The 23,405-nt window shown below is 48.8% G+C and overlaps 1 protein-coding gene across 1 annotated transcript in view; it reads right to left on the reverse strand.

Moving 5' to 3' along the window:
- Positions 1-1,424, reverse strand: part of ADAMTS18 (ADAM metallopeptidase with thrombospondin type 1 motif 18) — a 150,253-nt gene extending 148,829 nt beyond the window's left edge. The window contains exons 1-2 of the mRNA XM_052656549.1: positions 1,335-1,424; positions 1,150-1,240 (exon numbers count right to left, since the gene is read on the reverse strand). Coding sequence (XP_052512509.1) covers positions 1,150-1,240; positions 1,335-1,424 — 181 coding nt within the window. The remainder of the gene's footprint in view (positions 1-1,149; positions 1,241-1,334) is intronic.
- Between the last annotated feature and the right edge of the window lie 21,981 nt (positions 1,425-23,405).

The raw sequence follows: 23,405 nt of genomic DNA on the forward strand, positions 1-23,405 counted from the left end.
GGTGAACCAGTGGGCTGATGGTAATATCCAGTGCCTCAAGGGAAGAGGGGCAGTCAGAGCCCCTGCAGTGAGTGATCTGATTAATCCGCCCAAGGGCTGCCTAACACGAGGTGCTTACAGGTGCCGACTGGAATGGAGGGGATCTCAAGCCATTTGGCCGTGATGAAACAATGAAGGGTTGTTTTAGAAACTGCAGCCAGCTTTTCTGGTTGGACAAATGGTGAATTTCTCAAGGGCAAATTCCTGGCTCTCCTGGGTCCCCTCACTCACCCACTCCTGGGTGGCACGGCCTTCTCCATGAGTCTGCCATCCTCTCTTCCCCAAAAGGATCCCTGATTCCCCGAGAGGAGGAGATAAGGCCGTGGAAGGCTGAAAAAGTGATAGAACCCCAGCTGGACATCAAAGTCTTGCTGTAGAAACCTTGGGTCAGGAATTAGCTCTTCTCCAGCAGCTGATGGGAACAATGGAAACAAGGATTTTCCTTCCAGGTGCCAGGGAGAAGTTAATAAATAACAGAAGTAAAGTGTGTTCTGGATGTTTGCAGCCAGGAAACCTCAGAAGAGGCACCCCCCTCTCCAACCCCTCGCTCCCCAGAGAAGCCACCTGCTTTCCTCTGGTGATCTTTGGGAATCAACGATACAAAAGAAGAGAAAGGGGAGTAAGAAGATGGGAAAAGGATAAAAGGAACAGGAGTGGAGAGGTGAGGGAGGGAAGGTGGGGGAGAGGGGAGGTGGGGGGGGTGTGAAGATGGAGGAAGAAGGGGCCTGTTCCTTCTCGAAAGAAGAAGGAAATGGAGAAAGTGCCTTTTGATATCAGCCACCTGGTCAATGTCCATTCACTTTCTAATTTCTCACCGCAGCACAGATTTTTTTTTTTTTTTAAACCACGTCTGTGAACGAGGGAAAGGGGGAAAGGACTGTTTTCTCCTTTAGGCGACTTGCAGCTTGAGGCCCTGATTCCCATGATAAATTCAAAGTCCTGGCCACATCCCCCCCTCTCCAAACAGGACCCGTGTATCCAGGACACGCGCACACCTGCCACGTGGGGGAGAGGAGGGGAGTTCTCCTACTTTGTCTTTCTTTGGAAGGAAAGAAGGGACAAAGTGCCTGGAAGAGCTCTTCTGGGAGCGGGGAGGGGGCGAATACGAACCGTGGTTTAATCCGCTGCCGTCCCCGCCGCGGCTGTCACTGGCTAAGGCTGCGGCGACCGACGCGCAGCAGAGGCAGCACAGCTGGAGCGCCTGCAAAGGAAAAGGCGACCCGGCGCGTGAGGGCGCGGCGGGGCCGGCGGCCCGGGCCTCCCCGCCGGCGGCGCGCCCCTCGCCCGGCACCTGCCTTAGCCACGCGCCCGCGCGCCGCCGGCCCCCACGGCGGGCCCGAGCGGGCGGCGGGGAGGGCGCACGCGAGCAGGAGGGCGCACTCCATGGTCAGGGGCGGGCGCGGCGGCTGCGGGCGGCGCGCATTCTCCCCGCCGCCCCGGAGCGCGGCGCTCCAGGTGCGGCGCCAGGTGGGAGCCGCCGCCGCCGCTCACATCGCGGGCCGGGCGCCTCGGCACTCCCCGGCTCCGGCCCCCGGCGCCCGCCCGCGCGCCGGTGCCGGCCCGCGCCGCGCCGCCTGCTCCTCCCGGGGGCGCCCCGGGGCCGGGGCGGGCGCGCCGCGGAGCGCAGACGGCCGGGGCGCTGAGTCCGCGCCCGCCCTGCGGTGCGCGCGTCGCTCTGCGTCGGGGTGAGCGTCTGAGGCTCCCGGGGCCAGCGGCGCCAGCTGGCTCCCCCGGCGCGCCGGAGCCGAGCGCCCGCCTCTCCACCGCACGGTGATTGGCGACCAGCGGCTCCCGGGCCCGTCCGAGCCCCCGGGCTGGTGCGAGGGCGTGGGATTCCCCGCTCCCGCTCCGAGGGAGGGGGCGCAGGGGGAGGGGAGGCTGGGGGGAGGGCGGGGGAGGAGGGACCGGCCGCCCAGGGAGGGAGGGGAGCGCCCTGGGCCAAGCTGGGAAAGCGTCACCGGAGCGCGAGGACGCACGAGCCGAGCGCGGGGAGGGGGCCGTTCAGGTGAGGGGCGCCACTCCTGCTTGCCTGTGCAGACGTTTCTTTTGCAAGTCTGGCGAGACAGGCCAGGTACGGAGCGTCCTCAGAGCCTCCGAAGGGCCAGGGGCCCTCCCCTGCTTCATCTCGCTTCCCACGGGCCCTCTCCTTGCACAGGTGAGACTTGCTAACCCCTTGATGGGGAGGAGGAACTGCCCGGCTAGGCGCACGATGGCCTCGCTCACCCAACGAGTAGTCCCGGTAACTCGCACGTCTCCGGCGGCCGGGAGGGCTGCAAGCAAGAGCCTTGTGAAGGCTGCGGCGTGTGAAAGCCCAGGCTGGCCGGCGGTGGCCTCGCCTTACCAGTGAGCGCGTTTCCAGCTCCTCAACCTGGCCCCGGACCCCACAGCCTCCGAAGTGAGCCGCTGCCTTCGCCACGGACGTGCAGCCCATCAGCGCTGGGCCCGTCATGTACTCGCCACACTTATCTCATCTTTCGATCCCCACTGTTGGCAGGGATAACAAAATATATCCTCCTCACAGGCTAATGGAAAAGACCCTCGAGGGGTAACTCAACCATCTGAGAACAAAAGTGATCACAGAGCCCCTACAGAAAAAGAATGGGCCCCTCAATTAGAGAGAAGACTAGCAGAATCTGATGTAGTTAGGGGATGGGAGAGAGCTAAAACTGTGTGTGTGACTGTGAGATGTCTGTGAGGAGATGACATTTCAAGTAAGACCAAAGATCAGTTTTATAAAGAATAGAGGAGTGCTGTCTTGCCTGTCAGCTTAAGAGAAGGTCCCCAAGTAGGAAATGTACCTGCCATGGCTTGCCAGGTGGCGCTAGTGGTAAAGAACTCGCCTGCCAATGCTGAAGACCCCTCCCGGGTCCGGAAGAACCCCTGGAGGCAGAAATGGCAACCCACTCCAGTTTTCTTGCCTGGAGAAGCCCCATGGACAGAGGAGACCGGTGTCCTACAGTCCATGGCATTGCAAAGACTCAGGACAGCAGCACCTTAGCACACAGCACCTGCCTTGACGGAAGGCTTACAGGCCGGATGCAGGAACAGCAGACGGTCAGATCAAGGGGGCCTCGTTGGCCTGGGGGCGGCGGGGCAATGCACAGAGGAAACTTAGATTTAAGAGCAGTATGTGTGTATCTTTGTGTGTGTGTTTTCAGAGTCCTGAAATGCATCAGTAAAAATCTAAACCTGGGGCTAGAAAAGCAGAGAAAGTGATACACCTTCTGCAGGGGGTGGGGTGGGGGACACTTTGGAAAGGGCTTCCCAGGTGGCTCAGTGGTTAAAAAAAAAAAAAAATCCGCCTGCCAATGCAGGAGACACAGGTTCGATTCCTGGGTCGGAAAGATCTCCCAGAGGAGGAAATGGCAACCTATTCCAGTATTCTTGCCCGGGAAATCCCAGGGACAGAGGAGCCTGGTGGGATACAGTCCATGGGGTTGCAAAGAATCAAACATGACTGAGCACAGTGAGACAAATCCAGATTAAACAAATCACTTGTGTTTCACAACAATCTGTTAAAGATCTTGTGGCCTACATTTTATAATCTGTAAAACATTAATACAGCCAAAGGCTCTCCCAAGGATTCAGTTCACTCCAGTCGCTCAGTCGTGTCCAACTCTTTGCGACTCCATGGACTGCAGGACGCTAGGCTTCCCTGTCCATCACCAACTCCTGGAGCTTGCTCAGACTCATGTCCATCAAGTCGGTGATGCCATCCTCTGTTGTCCCCTTCTCCTCCTGCCTTCAATCTCTCCCAGCAACAGGGGTCTTTTCCAACGAGTCAGTTCTTCACATCAGGTGGCCAAAGTGTGGCCGCATTGGGTGGCCAATGCCAAGGATGAAGTGAATGTTTTTTCCTGAGCCCTTTCTAAGTGAGCTTTAAAAGTAAGATCAGGGAATTCCCTGGCGGTTCAGTGGTCATGGAAACCCACTCCGTTATTCTTGCCTGCAGAAGTCCATGGACAGAGGAACTTGGCGGGCTGCAGTCCATGAACTCGCAAAGCGTCGAACATGACTGAGGGACACTCTCACTTTCTTTCGTTTCCAGTGATCAAGACTCCACGCTACCCAATCTAAATGTCCATGGACAGAGGAACGGATAAAGAGGATGTGGTACGTATGTGCAATGGAGTACTACTCAGCCATTTAAAAGAAGGAAATAATAGCATCTGCAGCAAAACGGGTGGACCTAGAGAGTGGTCTACTGAGTGAAGTTAAGTCAAACTGAGAAGGAGAAATAGTGTATGACATCCCTTATATGTGGAATCTAAAAAGAAATGATGTAAATGAGCTTACCTACCAAACAGAAACAGACTTCAAGAATGAGCTTATGGTTGCTGGGCGAAGGATAGGAGGAAGGGATAGTTAGGGAGTTTGGGATGGACATGTGCACAATGTTATATTTAAAATGGATAACCAACAAGGTCCTCCTGCATAGCACGGGGAACTGTGCTCAGTGTTATGCGACAGCCTGGATGGGAGGGGAAGTTGGGGGAGAATGGATACATGTGTGGCTGTTCACCTATCACAGTGTTGTTTGTTAATCAACTATACCCCAATACAAAATAAAAAGTAAAAAAAAAAAAGAAAAAAGACTCCGTGCTTTCCCTGCAGGGGGTGCAGCTTCAATCCCTGGTCAGGAAACAAACATCCTACAGCCTGTGCAGCACAACGAAAAAAGTAAAAATAACAGTTAAAAAAAAAATAGATGATACTCTGTATTCCTGTTACTTCATCCATTCTGTGTCAAACTGGAACACCCATGAAAATCATCCCTGATGTTGGCTGGAAATGCAGAGGCCTGGGGCACCAGCCATGGGCATTCTGGTTGGGTAGACTTGGCCTTGGGCCCACATATGTATTTTCAGCCAGCAGGTGCACATGATTCTGACAGAGGTGACTTCAGTGCCTCTAAAAGTTGGAGGGGTATGTGGCTTGTCCACACTCAGCCCAATAAAACCGTGTCCCTCATCAGCATTTCTCCAGTGAGACATCTTTGTGCGAAGTCATACACACCCTCTTTGGTCTTGCTTTTTTGCAGCCAAGAATAGACGTTCTTTTCCACGGTCAGGGCTTGAGTCTCAGAGAACACTTTTTACCTGTGCTTCTCACCCGTCGCACCTTTGACCTTGGGGGCTGGATAATCCTCTGGGGTGGGGGCTGTCCCACGTATTGTAGGATATTGAGCAGCACCTGTGGCCTCTACTCACTAGATGCCAGTAGCACTCCCACACTTAGGACAAAGTGTCTGTGCGTTTGCAGAAGACCGGGCCCACTTTCTTCTGTAGGGCCAACACACAAGACTGCAAAGCCACCACTTCTGAGCTGAGTTTCTATATTCTAGGAACTAGCCCTGCAATATGTATAAATTGCCTCTAGATGGTGACAGAGAGTCAGGAGCCATGGTCCTTTCAGCTCTGAATAGCAAAGGAGCATTTAACTTCTACGCAGAGTACATCATGTGAAATGCTGGGCTGGATGAAGCTCAAGCTGCAATCAAGACTGCTGGAAGAAATATCAATAACCTCAGATATGCAGATGACACCATCCTTATGGCAGAAAGTGAAGGGGAACTAAAGAACCTCTTGATGAAGGTGAAAGAGAAGAGTGAACAAGCTGGCTTAGATCCCAATATTCTAAAAACTAAGATTATGGCATCCAGGCCCATCACTTCATGGCAAATAGATGGGAAAAAATGGAAACAGTGAGAGATTTTATTTTCTTGGGCTCCAAAATCACTTCGACAATGATTGCAGCCATGAAATTAAAAGACACTTGCTTCTTAGAAGAAAAGCTATGACCAACCTAGACAGCGTATTAAAAAGGAGAGACATCACTTTGCCAACAAAGGTCCATCTAGTCAAAGCTATGGTTTCTCCAGTAGTGATGTATGGATGTGAGAGTTGGACCATAAAGAAGGCTGAGTGCCAAAGAATTAATGCTTTTGAACTCTGGTGCTGGAAAAGACTCTTGAGAGTCCCTTGGGCTGCAAGGAGATCCAACCAGTCCATCCTAAAGGAAATCAATCCTGAATATTCCTTGGAAGGACTGATGCTGAAGCTCCAATACTTTGTCCACCTGATGTGAAGAGTCAACTCATTGGAAAAGACCCCGATGCTGGGAAAGATTGAGGGCAGGAGGAGAAGGGGGCGACAGAGGATGAGACAGTTGGATGGCATCATTGGACATGAGTTTGGGCAAGGTCAGGGAGACAGTAAAGGACAGGGAAGCCTGGTGTGTTGTAGCCCCTGGGGTCACAAGGAGTGAGACACAACCGAGTGATTGCAAAACAACAATCAGCTTCTGAAATATTTGGAAGCCTAAATCTGAAGTGATTTTAAAACTTTAATTCTAAGACACCATAAAGGGTGTCTAAAGTTCATACTAATCCATCTCAGGCCATCTGAGCTGTTGTTGCAGAATGCCACGGCCACAGTGCCTTAGAAACAACAGAATGTATGTCTTGCAGTTCTGGAGTTTAGGGGGTTCAAGATCAAGGTTCCAGCAGGTTTGTTTGGTGTCTGGTGAGATCCTGCTTTGCTTCATAGACGGCCGTTGTTTTGCTGTGTCCTCATGTGGTTGCAGAGGCCAGGGAGCTCTCTGCACTCTTTTCTAAGGGCGCTAATCCCTTTTATGGGGGCTCAGCCCTCAAGACCCAGTCACCTCCCAAAGTTCTCACTTCCCAGTGCCTTCACGCTGGGCGTTAGATTTCACTATGTGAGTGCGGGGCGGGGCACAAACATTGCAGGAACCAATGGGGAAAAGAGAAAGCAATCGCTGTCTTGGTGTATTCTGTCAAACAAGCCCAGAGCCGAGCACATAGTGGGCGTTCAGTAAATACTTGTAAGAAGGACGGGAGGATGTGGTAGGGAAGTGGACATGAAGACGCACACCTAAGAACATTCCCCCCCGCCCCCCCCCCCCACTTCCATCCTTTAAAATCAACAGCACAGCTCTGGGCGTTGTTTTCTCATCTTTTTACACGGACATCAGTTTAACCTGTTTTCCCCAAGATAATATGATTCAAGTCAAGCACCTCCTTCTGGCCAGAGCAAGAAATAAACAGTGATCTCTGTTGGTGATTCACTTTTCCCTTGATCTCTGGTGTAGGAGGATGCAAGGTTCTCCCCCACAGAAAGAAAGAAACATTTAGTCTCTGCCCATTCCACTCCCCACTCAGCTGACTTCCAAGGAGGAATGCTGTCTCTCCTCTGGAGTTTTACAGCTGCCCTGAGTAGCCTGCAGGTTTTACTGAACAGATTTCTGACAGTTTCCTGTAGAAAGTAAGATGTCCAAAGCCATGTGTCCAAACCTAGAGCGGGAGACGTGAGAAACAGAGAATAGGACTTATTTCAAGAGTAGCCAAAAAGAAAAAGAAAGAGATGGACGCGGATTTCAAGCTGTGAACCCTGAGAGGCAAGGGGGCCGCCTTCTGGCCAGTGTCTCAGGAAACAAGGTGCAGCTAACCACACTGTCCTCAGAAGCAGTGGAGACGGGGAGAAGCCCAGAAAGATGGACTTCCCTGGGGGCTCAGACAGTAAAGAATCCGCATGCAATGCCAGAGATCCGGGTTCAATCTCTGGGTTGGGAAGATCCCCTGGAGAAGGGAATACCCACTCCAGTATTCTTGCCTGCGAAATCCGTGGACAGAAGAGCCCGGTGAGCTACGGTCTACGGGGTTGCAAAGAGTCGGACACGACTGAGCAGCTAACACACACATCCAGATAGGTAAAGTGTTTCCTTCACTGCACGAAATAAAAAGTGAAATTCCAACAAATGACATGCATAGGCTGATTTCTGTTGGCAACAGGAGATTATCCACAAGCACAATTTAGGGATTACCAACTGCTCCCTCAGCTCAAATTATGTCCAGTCTTTCAGGGCGCTTTCCTGGGACGTCGGCGCTAATCTCTGCTCTTTGCCACGTGTGCCGGTCCCTCTGATGAGGTTCCTCTATTCATCTCAGCTTCCCTAGCTCTGCCTACACGAGTTGCTCCCCAGCTCTATTTTCAGCCTTTTCCCAAGCCCTACAATTAAAAGTAGCTTGTCTGCCCCAGGCTGAAGAGGCAGCATGACAACTAGACTCCCGGTTCCCACGGGCGAACTCGAGGCCAAGTTCTGCAGTCTCTGCGCAGCGAAGGGCGGAACATGTTCTTTGCAAGGGCTCTGGAAAAGCTCAGGCTGCATGAGAAAGGGAAATGACTTTGGTCAACATGAAGTATTCGCTCCCGTCCTCCATCAGATCTCATCACACGCAGACTTAGACACCTGCCCCCGTGACTCCCGAACTCACGTCTTTAACACCAGCCCATCTGCCCAAAGCCTGGGACGGCCAAGACAGGGAACGACCCCTGCTAATCAGAAACATCTGGGCAGCTGTTAGAACTGACATTCCCGGGCATCGCCATGCATATTCCAATTACGCGGGTCTGGGACGCGGCCCAGACGTCTGTCATTGAACTAACACCTGGGTGTTTCTGATGTAACTAACTAGATTACGAGCCTGTAGCTGCAGCCCACTGTACTTACACCTCCGCTGAATGCCAGTGCTGCTGCCCAGCCAACAGCACTGAAGGCTTCTGGAATGCCTGTGACTCATTTCTTATTCATGGAGGAAGTAAAGAATAACAGAAAGAATCAAGGATGGGCTTGAGATTGGATCCTTGATGGAGTGATGAGCCGGAAGGATTTGCTGTTTGATTCAATTTTTGAATTTTGGAGATAGTGCTTTGCCTTCTAAACACCTGCATCTCTTTTCTTCAAGTTTAATCCATGATTTGTTGTTCAGCGGCTAAGTCATGCCCTACACTTTTGCGACTCCAGGGACTATCACCAGTCAGGCTTCTCTGTCCATGAGATTTTCCAGGCAAGAAGACTGGGGTGGGTTGCCATTTCCTTCTCCAGGAGATCTTCCTGACCCTGGGATTGAACTCGTGTCTCTTGCACTGGCAGGCAGGTTCTTCACCACCGAACAACCAGGGAAGCCCCTGATCCATGATTTAGACAGGCCTGAACACAGTAACACTTTCTTTTAGGCAAAAAATCATTGGCCAAAAAGGTAGAGTCTGGACTTATGTGACCTGCTATCACTGCTGTTGATCCCCAGTTTGGGAGAATGAACCCATCTTCCAGCTGGGGTTGTCACAATACGTAATTAAGCCTGGGTTTGTCAACAGCCATCCTCCTGAGCTGTAAAAATGAACTCCATCAAGTAAGAAGAGGAAAATCAACATGCTCCAGTTTAAGATCAGGATTCTTGTACCTGCTCCTTTCATCCCTGAGTTCAGTTCAGTTCAGTTGCTCAGTTGTGTCTGACTCTTTGCAACCCCATGGCCTGCAGCACGCCAGGCCTCCCTGTCCATCACCAACTCCCAGAGCTTGCTCAAACTCATGTCCATCACGTTGGTGATGCCGTTCAACCATCTCATCCTCTGTCATACTCTTTTACTCCCACCTTCAATCTTTCCCATCATCAGGGTCTTTTCTAATGAGTCAGTTCTTCTCATCAGGTGGTCAAAGTATTGGAGTTTCAGCCTCAGCATCAATCCTTCCAATGAATATTCAGGACTGGTCTCCTTTAGGATGGACTTGAATCTCCTTGCTGTCCAAAGGACTCTCAAGAGTCTTCTCCAATACCACAGTTCAAAACCATCAATTCTTCAGCGCTCAGCTTTCTTTATGGTCCAACTCTCACATGCACACATGACCACTGGAAAAACCACAGCTTTGACTAGACCAACCTTTGTTGGCAAGGTGATGTCTCTGCTTTTTAATATGCTGTCTAGGTTGGTCATAACTTTCCTTCCAAGCAGCAAGCATCTTTTTATTTCATGGCTGCAGTCACCAACTGCAGTGATTTTGGAGCCCAAGAAAATAAATTCTGTCACTGTTTCCATTGTTTCTCCATCTATTTGCCATGAAGTGATGGGATCGGATGCCACGATCTTAGTTTTCTGAATGTTGAGTTTTAAGCCAACTTTTTCACTCTCCTCTTTTACTTTTATCAAGAGGCTCTTTAGTTCTTCTTCACTTTCTGCCATAAGGATGGTGTCATCTGCATATCTGAGGTTATTAATATTTCTCCCAGCAATCTTCCTTCCATCTTGTGCTTCTTCCAGCCCAGCGATTCTCATGATGTACTCTGCATATAAGTGAAATAAGCAGGGTGACAATATACAGCCTTGACGGACTCCTTTCCCTATTTGGAACCAGTCTGTTGCTTCATGTCCAATCCTAAATGTTGCTTCTTGACCTGCATAAAGCTTTCTCAGGAGGCAGGTCAGGTGATCTGATATTCCTATCTCTTGAAGAATTTTCCACAGTTTGTTGTGATCCACACAATCAAAGGCTTTGGCATAGTCAAGAAAGCAGAAATAGATGTTTTCCTGGAACTCTCTTGCTTTTTTGATGATCCAGTGGATGTGGCAATTTGATCTCTGGTTCCTCTGCCTTTTCTAAATCCAGTTTGAACATCTGGAGTTCTCTGTTTACAGACTGTTGAAGCCTGGTTTGGAGAATTTTGAGCATGACTTTACTAGCATGTGAGATGAGTGCAATTGTGCAGTAGTTTGAACATTCTTTGGTATTACCTCTCTTTGGGATTGGAATGAAAACGGACCTTTTCCAGTCCTGTGGCCACTGCTGAGTTTTCCAAATTTGCTGGCATATTGAGTGCAGCACTTTCACAGCATCATCTTTCAGGATTTGAAATAGCTCAACTGGAATTCCCATCACCTCTACTAGCTTTGTTCATAGTGATGCTTCCTAAGGCCCACTTGACTTTGCATTCCAGGATGTCTGGCTCTAGGTGAGTGATCACACCATCATGATTATCTTGGTCATGAAGTTCTTTTTTGTACAGTTCTTCTGTGTATTCTTGCCACCTCTTCTTAATACCTTCTGCTTCTATTAGGTCCATACCACTTCTGTTCTTTATCGAGCCCATCTTTGCATGAACTGTTCCCTTGGTATCTCTAATTTTCTTGAAGAGATCTCTAGTCTCTCCCATTTTGTTGTTTTCCTCTATTTCTTTGCACTGATCACTGAGGAAGGTTTTCTTATCTCTCCTTGCTATTCTTTGGAACTCTGCATTCAAATGAGTATATCTTTCCTTTTCTCCTTTGCTTTTCGCTTCTCTTCTTTTCTCAGCTATTTTTAAGGCCTTTTCATTTTGCCTTTTTGCATTTCTTTTTCTTGGGGATGGTCATTTTTAAAATTAATTATTTTAATTGGAGGCTAATTACTTTACAATATTGTGGTGGTTTTGCCATACATTGACATTAATCAGCCACAGGTGTACATGTGTCCCCCATCCTGAACCCCCCCCCCCCCCCCCGCCTCCCTCCCCCTCCCATCCCTCAGGGTTGTCCCAGAGTACTGGCTTTGAGTGCCCTGTTTCATGCATCAAACCTGGACTGGCGATCTGTTTCACATATGGTAACATACATGTTTCAGTGCTATTCTCTCAAATCATCTCACCCTCACCTTCTCCCACAGAGTCCAAAAGTCTGTTCTATCCATCTGTGTCTCTTTTGCTGTCTCGCATACAGGGTCATCGTTACCATCTTTCTAAATTCCATATATATGTGTTCATGTATTGTATTGGTGTTTTTCTTTCTGACTAACTTCACTCTGTATAATAGGCTCCAGTTTCACCCACCTCATTCATTAGAACTGATTCAAATGTGTTCTTTTTAATAGCTGAGTAATATTCCATTGTGTATATATAGCACAATGTTCTTATCCATTCGTCTGCCAATGGACATCTAGGTTTTTGGGGATGGTCTTGATCACTGCCTCCTGTACAATGTCATGAACCTCCATCTGTAGTTCATCAGGCACTCTATCAGTTCTAATCCCTTGAATCTATTTGTCATGCCCACTCTATAATCATAAGGGACTTGATTTAGGTTATACCTGAATGGTCTAGTGGTTTTCCCTACTTTCTTCAATTTAAGTCTGAATTCGGCAATAAGGAGTTCATGATCTGAGCCACAGTCAGCTACTGGTCTTGTTTTTGCTGACTGTATAGAGCTTCTCCACTTTGGCTGCAAAGAATATAATCAAGCTGATTTCAGTGTTGACCATCTGGTGATGTCCATGTGTAAAGTCTTCTCTTGTGCTGTTGGAAGAGGGTGTTTGCTATGATTGTGCATTCTCTTAGCAAAACTCTGTTGGACTTTGCCCTGCTTCATTTTGTACTCCAAGGCCAAATTTTCTTGTTACTCCAGGTATCTCTTGTGTTCCTGCTTTTGTATTCCAGGCCCCTATAATGAAAAGGACATCTTTTTTAGGTGTTAGTTCTAGAAGGTCTTGTAGGTCTTCATAGAACTGTTCAATTTCAGCTTCTTCAGTGTTACTGGTTGGGGCATAGACTTGGATTACCGTGATATTGAATGATTTGCCTTGGAAACAAACAGATAATTCTGTCATTTTTGAGATTGCATCCAAGTACTGCATTTTGTACTCTCATTAACTATGAGGGCTACTCCATTTCTTCTAAGGGATTCTTGCCCACAGTAGTAGATATAATGGTCGTCTGAGTTAAACCACCGCCATTTCAGCCAAGAAAATACTTTCCACCTCCTTTCCTCTTTATGTCGGTCTGTATTGGGTTTCAAAGTAGTCCTGTATTTTTGTTATGTGACCTTGAATGCAAAGTCTTTACATGCTCATCTCTCACAGATGGTGAACTATCCTTATTTTACATCTTTTTTTTTTCATCATGGACAAAATAAAATGTATAAAATGTCTGAGACAGAACCCCAAACCTCCTGTGCTTGATAAATGATAGCTGTTCTCCACCCCCCTCCCCCCCCCACCCCCCCCACCCCCCCACCCCCCCGCCACTTTTTTTAACTTCTCTGAACTTTATTGCTGTAGCCACTTCACTTCCTGGGCTTCCCTTGTGGCTCAGCTGGTAAAGAATCCGCCTGCAATGCGGGAAACCTGGGTTCGATCCCTGGGTTGGGAAGATCCCCTGGAGAAGGGAAAGGCTACCCACTCCAGTATTCTGGCCCAGAAAAGTCCATGGGGTCGCAAAGAGTCGGACACAACTGAGTAACTTTCACTCACTCACATGCCACTTTCTGAGGCTGTGAACTGTGGCCCAGAGACGGATGCCATCTGAATATTCTTTCATCCAAACTCCAGGCTGGATCCCAGTATCTACCATTCAGTTTCAGGACTGCAGCTCCCAGACACAGTGCCTGGGTGTGCATTCAAAAAGAGTGCATCCATAGGTTTGTTCTCAAAGTCTGTGCGTCTGTCTGTCTTACAAATGTTTGTAAATTCATTTGTATCATCTTTTCAGACTCCACATGTAAGCGATATCATATGATCTGTCTTTCTCTGCATATGTACCCTTCTGCACCAGCATTCAAAGCAGCCAAAATTTGGAAGCTATGCAAATTAGGGCAAGAGTACCCCTCTGGGCTATTGAATCCTTTGGGGACAGGATTAAGAAGTCTATAACCTACTGGATTTCATTTCAACTCAAGCCCAGACAGGACATGACCATCCACACTGCCAGGCGGGGTTGCAATCTTCTCCTAGGTCTTTTCTTCTCTTGGCTTGGGAAAACGACTGGGAGCAGAGATTGATTCATTCATTCATTCCACTGCTGTGTACTGCATTTCAATTTCTAAATTACTGATTTCATCATTCCCCCACATCCATTTCCTCAGCATCCTTCCCATGTGTTCCCGTCTCCCGAGGTGCTCCGTCAAAAGGCTGGAGCCTGCAGGTGAAGGTACAGGCTTGGCATCCTTCGTCACTCACCCTTCACTGCTTCTGCCCCCAGCCTCCTGAAACTGTCCCCACCAAGGCCAGCCTCCAAAGGGTCGTCTCATAATCATGAGATGACAAAAGCTATTTAAGAATACGGAGACATGAAATGTGTGGGCCTGTTTCTTTCACTCAAAGAGAAGGAGAACCCGAACCCTTGGCAGTGTGTCTTCTTTAAAGTGTTGTAGCATTTGAAATTCACGATCACCATCTCCTTCTCAAAAAATCTCTCACCTGCTCAGCTTCGAGGTCATTACCTTGTCCTGTTTTTCCCTTTCTTACTTCAGATCAGATTCAGATCAGTCGCTCCGTCGTGTCCGACTCTTTGCGACCCCATGAATAGCAGCACGCCAGGCCTCCCTGTCCATCACCAACTCCCAGAGTTCACTCAGACTCACGTCCATGGAGTCGGTGATGCCATCCAGCCATCTCATCCTCTGTCGTCCCCTTCTTCTCCTGCCCCCAATCCCTCCCAGCATCAGAGTCTTTTCCAATGAGTCAACTCTTCTCATGAGGTGGCCAAAGTACTGGAGTTTCAGCTTTAGCATCATCCCTTCCAAAGAAATCCCAGGGCTGATCTCCTTCAGAATGGACTGGTTGGATCTCCTTGCCGTCCAAGTGACTCTCAAGAGTCTTCTCCAACACCACAGTTCAAAAGCATCAATTCTTCGGTGCTCAGCTTTCTTCACAGTCCAACTCTCACATCCATACATGACCACAGGAAAAACCATACCCTTGACTAGACAGACCTTAGTCGGCAAAGTAATGTCTCTACTTTTGAATATGCTATCTAGGTTGGTCATAACTTTCCTTCCAAGGAGTAAGCGTCTTTTAATTTCATGGCTGCAGTCACCATCTGCAGTGATTTTGGAGCCCCCAAAAATAAAGTCTGACACTGTTTCCACTGTTTCCCCATCTATTTCCCATCAAGTGATGGGACAAGGAGCAGTGGCTGCTTGGGTGCAGGAGGGCCTAGAGGAGCTACTCCACGTTCAAGGTCAGGAGGGGCGGCAGTGAGATATCCCTCGTCCAAGGTAAGGAACAGTGGCTGTGCTTTGCTGGAGCAGCTGTGAAGAGCTACCCCACGTCCAAGGTAAGAGAAACCCAAGTAAGACAGAAGGTGTTGCAAGAGGGCATCAGAGGGCAGACACACTGAAACCATACTCACAGAAAACTAGTCAATCTGATCACACTAGGACCACAGCCTTGTCTAACTCAATGAAACTAAGCCATGCCCATGGGGCCACCCAAGATGGGTGGGTCATGGTGGAGAGGTCTGACAGAACGTGGTCTACTGGAGAAGGGAATGGCAAACCACTTCAGTATTCTTGCTTTGAGAACCCCATGAACAGTATGAAAAGGCAAAATGATAGGATACTGAAAGAGGAACTCCCCAGGTCAGTAGGTGCCCAATATGCTACTGGAGATCAGTGGAGAAATAACTCCAGAAAGAATGAAGGGATGGAGCCAAAGCAAAACAATACCCAGCTATGGATGTGACTGGTGATAGAAGCAAGGTCCGATGCTGTAAAGAGCAATATTGCACAGGAACCTTTCCATCAAATAATCCCCCTGCTTTTTTTATGTCCCTTCAATGTTGACAGCTCAGTTGGTGAAGAATCCGCCTGCAATGCAGGAGACCCCGATTTGATTCCTGGGTCAGGAAGATCCCCTGGAGAAGGTATAGGCTACCCACTCCAGTATTCTTGGGTTTCCCTGGTGGCTCAGTTGGTAAAGAATCCGCCTGCAATGCGGGAGAACTGGGTTCAATCCCTGGGTTGGGAAGATCCCCTGGAGAAGGGAAAGGCTACCCACTCTAGGATTCTTGCCTGGAGAATCCCCATGGACAGAGGAGCCGGGGGGCTACAGTCCATGGGGTCACAAAGAGTCTGACATGACTGAGCGACTTTCACTTTTTCACTTTCTCTTCAATGTTGGTGTCCACAGACTTTCATTCCTCCCCTTGTCTTTTCTCTCAAGAGAACTGCTTCCATTCCTGGATGTACAAATCCTAAATGATGTGCTGGTGGCTCCCAGATCTCATTTTCCAGCCCAAATCTCTATTCCTAGCTCTAAATATATACTCTCAGCCACTTACTGGGCATTTTAAAGTGTATGTATCAGAGGCACCTAAACTCAGCAATGTGCCAGACATAAACCATAAACCAGAATCCCAAGCTGGGGAGTTTGGGTGCCTCCCTCAGATGTGGGAGGCAAACTGAGGAGGAGGAGATTCTTTTTCCACTGATCCACTTTTTAAACTTTTTTTAAATACAATTTTAGAAGCTCACTTTTCATTTAAAGTTATTACAAAATATTGGCTCTGTTCTCCACATTGTACAATCCACCCCTGTAGCCTGTCTCACACCCAGTAGTTTGTGCCTTCATCTCTCCAACCCTTATACCACCCTCCTCCCCACTGGAGACCACTAGCTTGCTCTCTGTATCTGTGATTCTGCTTCTGTTTTGTTATATCCACAAATTTGTTGGGTATTTCAGATGGGAAGGGGGACATACTGGTCACCAAACCTGCTTTAGAAATGCCTCTGGATTAGCCCTTCATCCTCATCATGACTGCTTTAACTCAGGCCCTCAGTGTGTCACCCCGAGACTTAAAGAATGGGGTGTCTCATCCAGGACACACTCCCCTGATCACCCCAGCTGGGCTGGGCTGGGCTGGGCTGGGCGAGACCCACCTCCCTGTGTTCCCTCGGCCTCTGATTGGTCAGTGAGACAAGCGTGGAGGCTGTGACCCCACCCCGACCCCCACCGCCTCTTCTGCTGCTTAGAGCAGAGATGACCCTCCTGTAATCTTTGTTTCCAGTACCAAGAACAGGGTAAACTCATGGGGTGTGTGTGTGTGTGTGTGGGTGTGTGTGTATGTGTGTGTGAGTCACCCAGTCGTGTCCAGCTCTTTGTGACCCCATGGACTGTAGCCCACCAGGCTTCTCTGTCCAAGGAATTCTCCAGGCAAGAATACTGGAGTGAGGTGCCATTCACTTCTCCGGGGGATCTTTCCAACCCAGGGATCTAACCCGGGTCTCCTGCACTGCAGGTGGAATTTGTACTATCCGAGCCGCCAGGGAAGCCCAAAACTCACAATAACGCTGTTGAATTGAAATCTCTCCTGGAAGGAAAATGACCTGGCCTGCTGAGGCAGTCTCTCTATCCCACCTCCTGGGCCAGCCTGGACCAGGGAACCTTATCAACCCCACCTCCTGCGAGGAACAAAATCCACCACCCAACCGGCCTGCCTGCCAACCAGTGCCAGCTGTTTTGACTGATATCACCCCCTCCCTTACTCCCCAGCTTGGCCTCATTTTCATTCCTTTCCTCACCTTCCAACACACAGTGGTCTTTCTTTTATCTCCCTCCCTTCCTAATCAGACCTGACGATTCTGTTGCTGTTTGAGTAGGTCTAAAGGCCTTGAGACTCACCCTGATCGTTTTAACTGTGCTCAACCTGGGTACACACTGGCTGCCCCCCGCCCCCTGCAAGGGGTTCTGGGTCTGAATGTACATCAGGAGTGTTTTTAAAGGCCCCTGGCTCCAGGTGAACCTAAAATCCAGCCAGTTAAGACTGCGGTCTGTTCCCTGCATACTCAGAGTTGCAGTCCCCAGACCAGCGTCATCTCAGACCCAGCCTCGGCCCTGAATCGCATCCTGAACCAGTCGATGACCTGCGTGAGATCAAGGTCCCCAGGTGGCTGTACCCGAGTGAACTTTCCAGAGGAGTCGAATGGATACGACACTGACACCTACTGGGTGAACTTAGGTAGTCCCCTGCCTCAGTTTCCCCATCTACACGATGGCACTAAAAATAGCTGTCTCCCAGGGATGGAGGAAGGAGTAAAAGGGGTCACCGTGGTCATCAGGGGAGGGGCTGGGTGAAGCACTTGATAAGCGGCAGCCTCGTTATCATTCATCTCTCTCTGCCTCACTCCATGTCTCTCCCTGCTTCGTGGTTAGAGGAGGCCAAAGCAGGTCCACTCTTAATTTCTAGGATCCTTCTCTGTTACGCTGGGAAGCAGAGCTGACAGAAGGCTGACAGATGACGTAATCACATCCAAATTAAACATTTCCCATTTGAAGCCCACAAAGAGGTGGCGGCTCCCTTGGTTCACCTGCATCACCGAAAACCGCCATGACCTGGGCTTCCTGAGGCCCTGCTGCCCGATGACACACTCACCCACCTGTCGAGAGCGCTCCATGATGCCTGCACCCCGTTACACAGGCGTTCTGTTTCCAGAAGCTGTGTGGTGACTGGGCCCCACCACGCCTGAGGCTGGCATGTCCGCCAGGCTGCCAGGCACCGTTTCAAGAGGCAGATTGTTTAAAACCAGCGATTGGAACTCCACTAGCTTTTGCAAGGAATTAATTGAAGGAATCCAAGATGCCAGAGGGATCATCATGAAAAGGACAGGGAGGGGGAGATTTTGAATGTTTAAAGCCTCCTGCGATCTATTTAGGGAGGTTCCAAACATCGGGGTTGTGTCCAGTCTGCAGCCTAGCATTTTCTAGTGCTCTCTTTGGGAGAGGTCAAGCCTCCCCCACGATTGGATGGAGTCTCTTTGAAAAGCTGACATTGAACTGGGACATAATAACAGCCTCGGGACATCAGAGCCCTGGTGCCTGGCCTGCAGTCCTGGACGTTTTTATGTGCATCACATTAAGAGCCTCCATCTCCCTGGACAAAGCAGGGAGCTTCTCCATGGTGGGTGGCCCCAATTAAACCCTGTGCCTAGTGAGTTTCCGCCGAGGCTGACTGGAAGGTGGCCAGGGCTGATTAGAAAGCAGGCACCTCAAATGGCCCAGTGCGGCCGTAATGAAAAGCCCTGGAAAGCTGCTAAATGACACAGAGGAAAATCATTACAGTTGAGTCCCCCCACCCACCCCCATGCTCCCTCATGCCTTTAAAAAAAAAAAAAAAAAACCCTTCTTCAGAATTGCCTAAATATTGCTTTGCCCAATGAGTTAGCTGTACAGTAAATGAAAGATCTCTCACAGACATACAGCTTTGAACACACTGCTCTCATTAGCAAACAGTTCTCTGGTCTAAAAAGCACAGAAAGGGAATGCAGACAAAAACAAAACAAAAACAAACCCCCTCTTAAAAAAAAAAGGAGATAAATTGCCACATACACCACAGAGCTGAAAAGCAGACTTAGCATGGAGTGTTTGCAAATCTTAATTTACTTTAAGAACAGTAATAAGTGTTTTTTTTTTTTTGAATAGTGACAAAACCAATATGAATTCTTTTTGAAAACCTTGAAAAAGAAAGTATGATGAGAGAATGAAAGTAATTTATCACCCGCCCCTCAAAGATGACTACAGATAACATAGTAGCTTCCTGCTGAAAGCCCATTTTGCATAGCTGAGATTGCATCTGATATAGTGAACTGCTTTGTGTAACTACTACTATATATGGCATACGCTGCAGGTATTAAAATGCTCTGGACCATCACTGTTAATAGCTGGGATGTAATCCAGCAGAGTGTAACATAGCACACTTAGCAAAACTTTGGAAGCTCTCTTGCTGTGGGGCAGCTGAGCTATAATAATCGTAGCAGTGGTGGGGATGCTGACACCATCACGCTCAGAATGGGGAAGGGAGTCAGGACTCATATTTCTGAGTTACACTGGGCCAGACATTATGCCAGGGAATGTTCTATAGGGTTCCTCATTAAATCCTCCAACAACACTCCAAGGGGTTATTCCAATCTCCTCTAACATAGAAGGAAACTGGTGTTCACTGATAGGTGAGGTCACCGGCCAAAGTTCCCGAGCTAGTGAGACAGCTAGGAAGACAAAGCAAGTGCGTCAAGTTCTCCCTTCATCCTCCCCCCTCGTCCGCTGGCAGATGAAAAGCAGTATCTCCTCAGAAGAGCATGAATTTGGAGTCTACTCCTTGCTTGTGAGTACCGTGCAAAAGATAAGTACCCGTTGAACACATGTTCCATAGATAGCCTTCATCCTTCTTTGAATCTCATGAGTTCTCTCACTCACAAGCCTAGTGATTGAACCCACAAAACATGACATTCACGAGGCCATCTCTCTTCCCAATGAAAACTGTGATTTTACATATGAAAGATATCATACATTGTTAATAATGTACAACTAGGAAAACAGAAGAACAAAGGCACACGTGTGTCTCAGAAAGTTCCACTGCAGTATACAGAGACTCGAGTGTGGTTGATAAAGAAATGGCAGGGATGATAATGATAATCAAAGTTACTCTCACTAACTGGTTGCTTACCGTAGGGCAAGCACCATTTCAAGAACAGAAACATCAGAGTATTCTGTAGTATGGTTGCCTAATCTAGAAAATGAAAGTGAGAATGTCCAGTGCACAAAGAAATAAGTAATTCCCTACTGAGAAAACAGCAACCCACTCTAGTATTTGTGCCTGGGAAATCCCATGGCCAGAGGAGCCTGGTGGGCTACAGTCCATGGGGTCTCAAGAGAGTCAGACAACCACCACCCCCAGCACTGACAAAATTTGGGCAAGTGGCAGAATTTGAAAGTGAGTCTGCTTTCCAGAAACACATATAAGGTCCATCTCAGCATCTTTTACTGGGTAGCATGAAGCATGAAGGGCTTCCCTGGGGTTCAAGCAGTAAAGAATCTACCTGCAATGCAGAAGACCTGGGTTCAATCCCTGGGTTGGGAAGATCTCCTAGAGAAGGAAATGGCAACCCACCTCAGTGTTCTTGCCTGGTTCCGTGAACAGGGGAGTCTGGCAGGCTACAGTCCACGGGGTCGAAAAGAGCCAGACATGACTGAGTGACTGAAAAGGAAGCTTTGGACCAGTGGTACAATATCCCCCCATCCCCATCATGCCAGCAGGAATTTCAGGTTCCAGGGGGCCTCAGTGGAGGAAAGAACTATATTCCTGGGGTCTAGCAGCAGATGTCCATAGACCCATCCCTGAAGGCTTAGCCAGACAAGATCGCAGCTGGGAATGCACAGCATTTCAAATTCATCTTGGACTTTCAGCAGCACACTGTAATACACACTCATAATTCACCCAGATTATCTCTGGGTACCAGAATACTCACCCAGGCAAGTCATGGGCCTGAGGCAAGATAGCATAGCTATGCTCAGATGAACGGGGAAAGCCGCTGAGAGAAGCAAAGCTTTGAGGCCCGCTAGAGGAGGGAGGAAACTGAGGACAAAAACACAGGGAACACAGCTGAGGACAATATCTGTTGAACGGATGCAGTATGATGTAAAGACAAGGAAACCCGAACAGGAGCAAAGAGAGGAAACGGTGTGTGAAAAGGCAGCCTCAGACGGCATTAGATTTTTACAGCTCTTTAACTTCGATCCTTACAACAGCTCTGTGAGGATGGTAATATAAATAGCAATTGATAAACTCTAAGCTAGCATCGACTATAGTGTTTGTGAATCTTCTCTCTTTTTTGGCTGCACTGCCTAGCATGTGGGATCTTAATTCCCTGACCAGGGATTGAACCTGTGCCCCCTGCATTGGAATGCAGAGTCTTAACCACTGGACCACCAGGGAATCTTTTTAACTCCATCTTTATGTTAAGCCAGATGATTAGACTTACCGTGTCCCCTAGAATGCTACCGCAGTGATGTGACCCGTGAACCCTCTGTACTGAATGCTATTGGAAGTCGAGCGGTCTTGCCAGAACTGGAGAGACTTCTAGACATCTGCTCCGCACATTTCTTCTGACTCCTCCTGAACTCTCCACATTCCCGTCTCTCCCCTCATCCACTGTCTTCTTCCCTGTCCTGCATCAACCCAGACGTGGAACCCAGCACCTCTTGTTTGCCCAAAACCGCTCAAGAAAGGCATTTGTGTGTGCAGCAGTTGTCGCTGAAGTTTGGAGACCCAAGTGCTTTTGATTTTTGATTGTGGAAAAATGCTGTCTTGGTCAGGGTTCTCCAGAGAAACGGAAGCAATAGGGCACAAACAGAAACACAGAAGGAGAGTTGGTACGAGGGATTGGCTCGCCCAGTTATAGAGGCTGAGGAGTCCCACCATCTGCCATCTGCAAGCTGGAGGCTCAGGAAAGCTGTTGCCACAGTTACAGTTCAAGCCTGAAGGCCTGGGAACCTGCTGGGCATGGGTGGGCGGGCGGCCAGGGTCTAAGTTCTGGCCCAAAGGCCTGAGAACCAGGAGCGCTGATGTCCAAGTGCAGGGGAAGGTGCGTGTTCCAGCTCAAGCACAGAGAAGGACTTTACCCTTCCTCCCACTTGGGGGACTTTTTCTTGTTTTTAGGCCCTTGGTGGCTTGGACAATGCCTACACACATTGGTGGGAGCTGATCTCTGAACCTGGGCTACCCAGGCAAATGATAGTCTCTTCCAGAAACAGCGTCACAGACATACCGAGAAATAATGTCTTATGGCTCATCAGGGCATCCTTAGCCCAGTCAAGCTGACACTTAAAATTAAGCATCACGAGTCCACACAACATATAATTTGCATTTCAGCCACTTGAAATCGTGCAGTTCAGTGGCATGCCGTGCATCCGCAACATGATTAAGCCATCGCCAGCATCAGCGGGGTTTACATCATGGAGGCCTAAGCTGATTTAAAGCAGATATTGTTTTCTTACAAGTCACCAGGTCACCCACCCGGTGCTGTGAGATCTCCCTAAATCCAAAGACTTCTCTCCTGGCCTCTCCTTTTCTCCCATCTCTTGTTTGGAATAATTCAGCCTCCACCGCAGGCCTGACCTACCCCAGCAGATCAAATAAGTCATGAATGGATCCTGCAGAAACAGAAGGTCCTTCATTTCCTGCTTCACTCTTCAGTAGAACAGAATAACCAAAGTGCTGATGATTCAGATGCCTTCTCTGCTCAAAAAGAAGCTGGAAAGAGGTGGATTTCCTCAGGGCTCTGAAGGGTGTCGTCTCCCTCAGAAGGAAGAAAGATTAATCATTGGTTTGAGCTTAAGATTAAAAAATTATTGTTGTTGTAAACTTTTAAAATGTAAAAGCTGGAATCCATTCTCTCAACCATGGAGCTAGGAGTGAAACCAAGCCAGATCTTCCCATCTTTAGTTCAGACTGACCGAAAGGGTCCATTCAGAAAGGTTGACCCAAGAGACCATGACTGACAGGAGCCTGAGCTCTGATTTCTCAATGGGAAGCCTTCCACACTATCCCCACCCCTCCACAAGGGACTGATGACCCTGCTCTTTGATCTTTAAACACTCAAGATTGTCATCAAACCAAACTTGGGTCCAGTTGCCCGTACACAGTGAAGCGAATCTACAGACATTGGATTGCGGTGAAGGAAAGAGCAGTGTTTATTGCAAGAGAGCTGGACCATGAAGAAAACTGAGCGCCAAAGAATTGATGCTTTCAAACTGTGGGGCTGGAGAAGACTCTTGACAGTCCCTTGGACAGTAAGGAGATCAAACCAGTCCACCCTAAAGGAAATCAATCCTGAATATTCATTGGAAGGGCTGATGCTGAAGCTCCAATACTTTGGCCACCTGATGCAAAGAACTGACTCATTGGAAAAGACCCTAATGCTGGGAAAGATTGAAAGCAGGAGAAGGGGATGACAGAGGATGAGATGGTTGGATGGCATCACCAACTCGAT

Source organism: Budorcas taxicolor, chromosome 18, assembly GCF_023091745.1.
Source record: "Budorcas taxicolor isolate Tak-1 chromosome 18, Takin1.1, whole genome shotgun sequence".
Lineage (NCBI taxonomy): Eukaryota > Metazoa > Chordata > Mammalia > Artiodactyla > Bovidae > Budorcas > Budorcas taxicolor.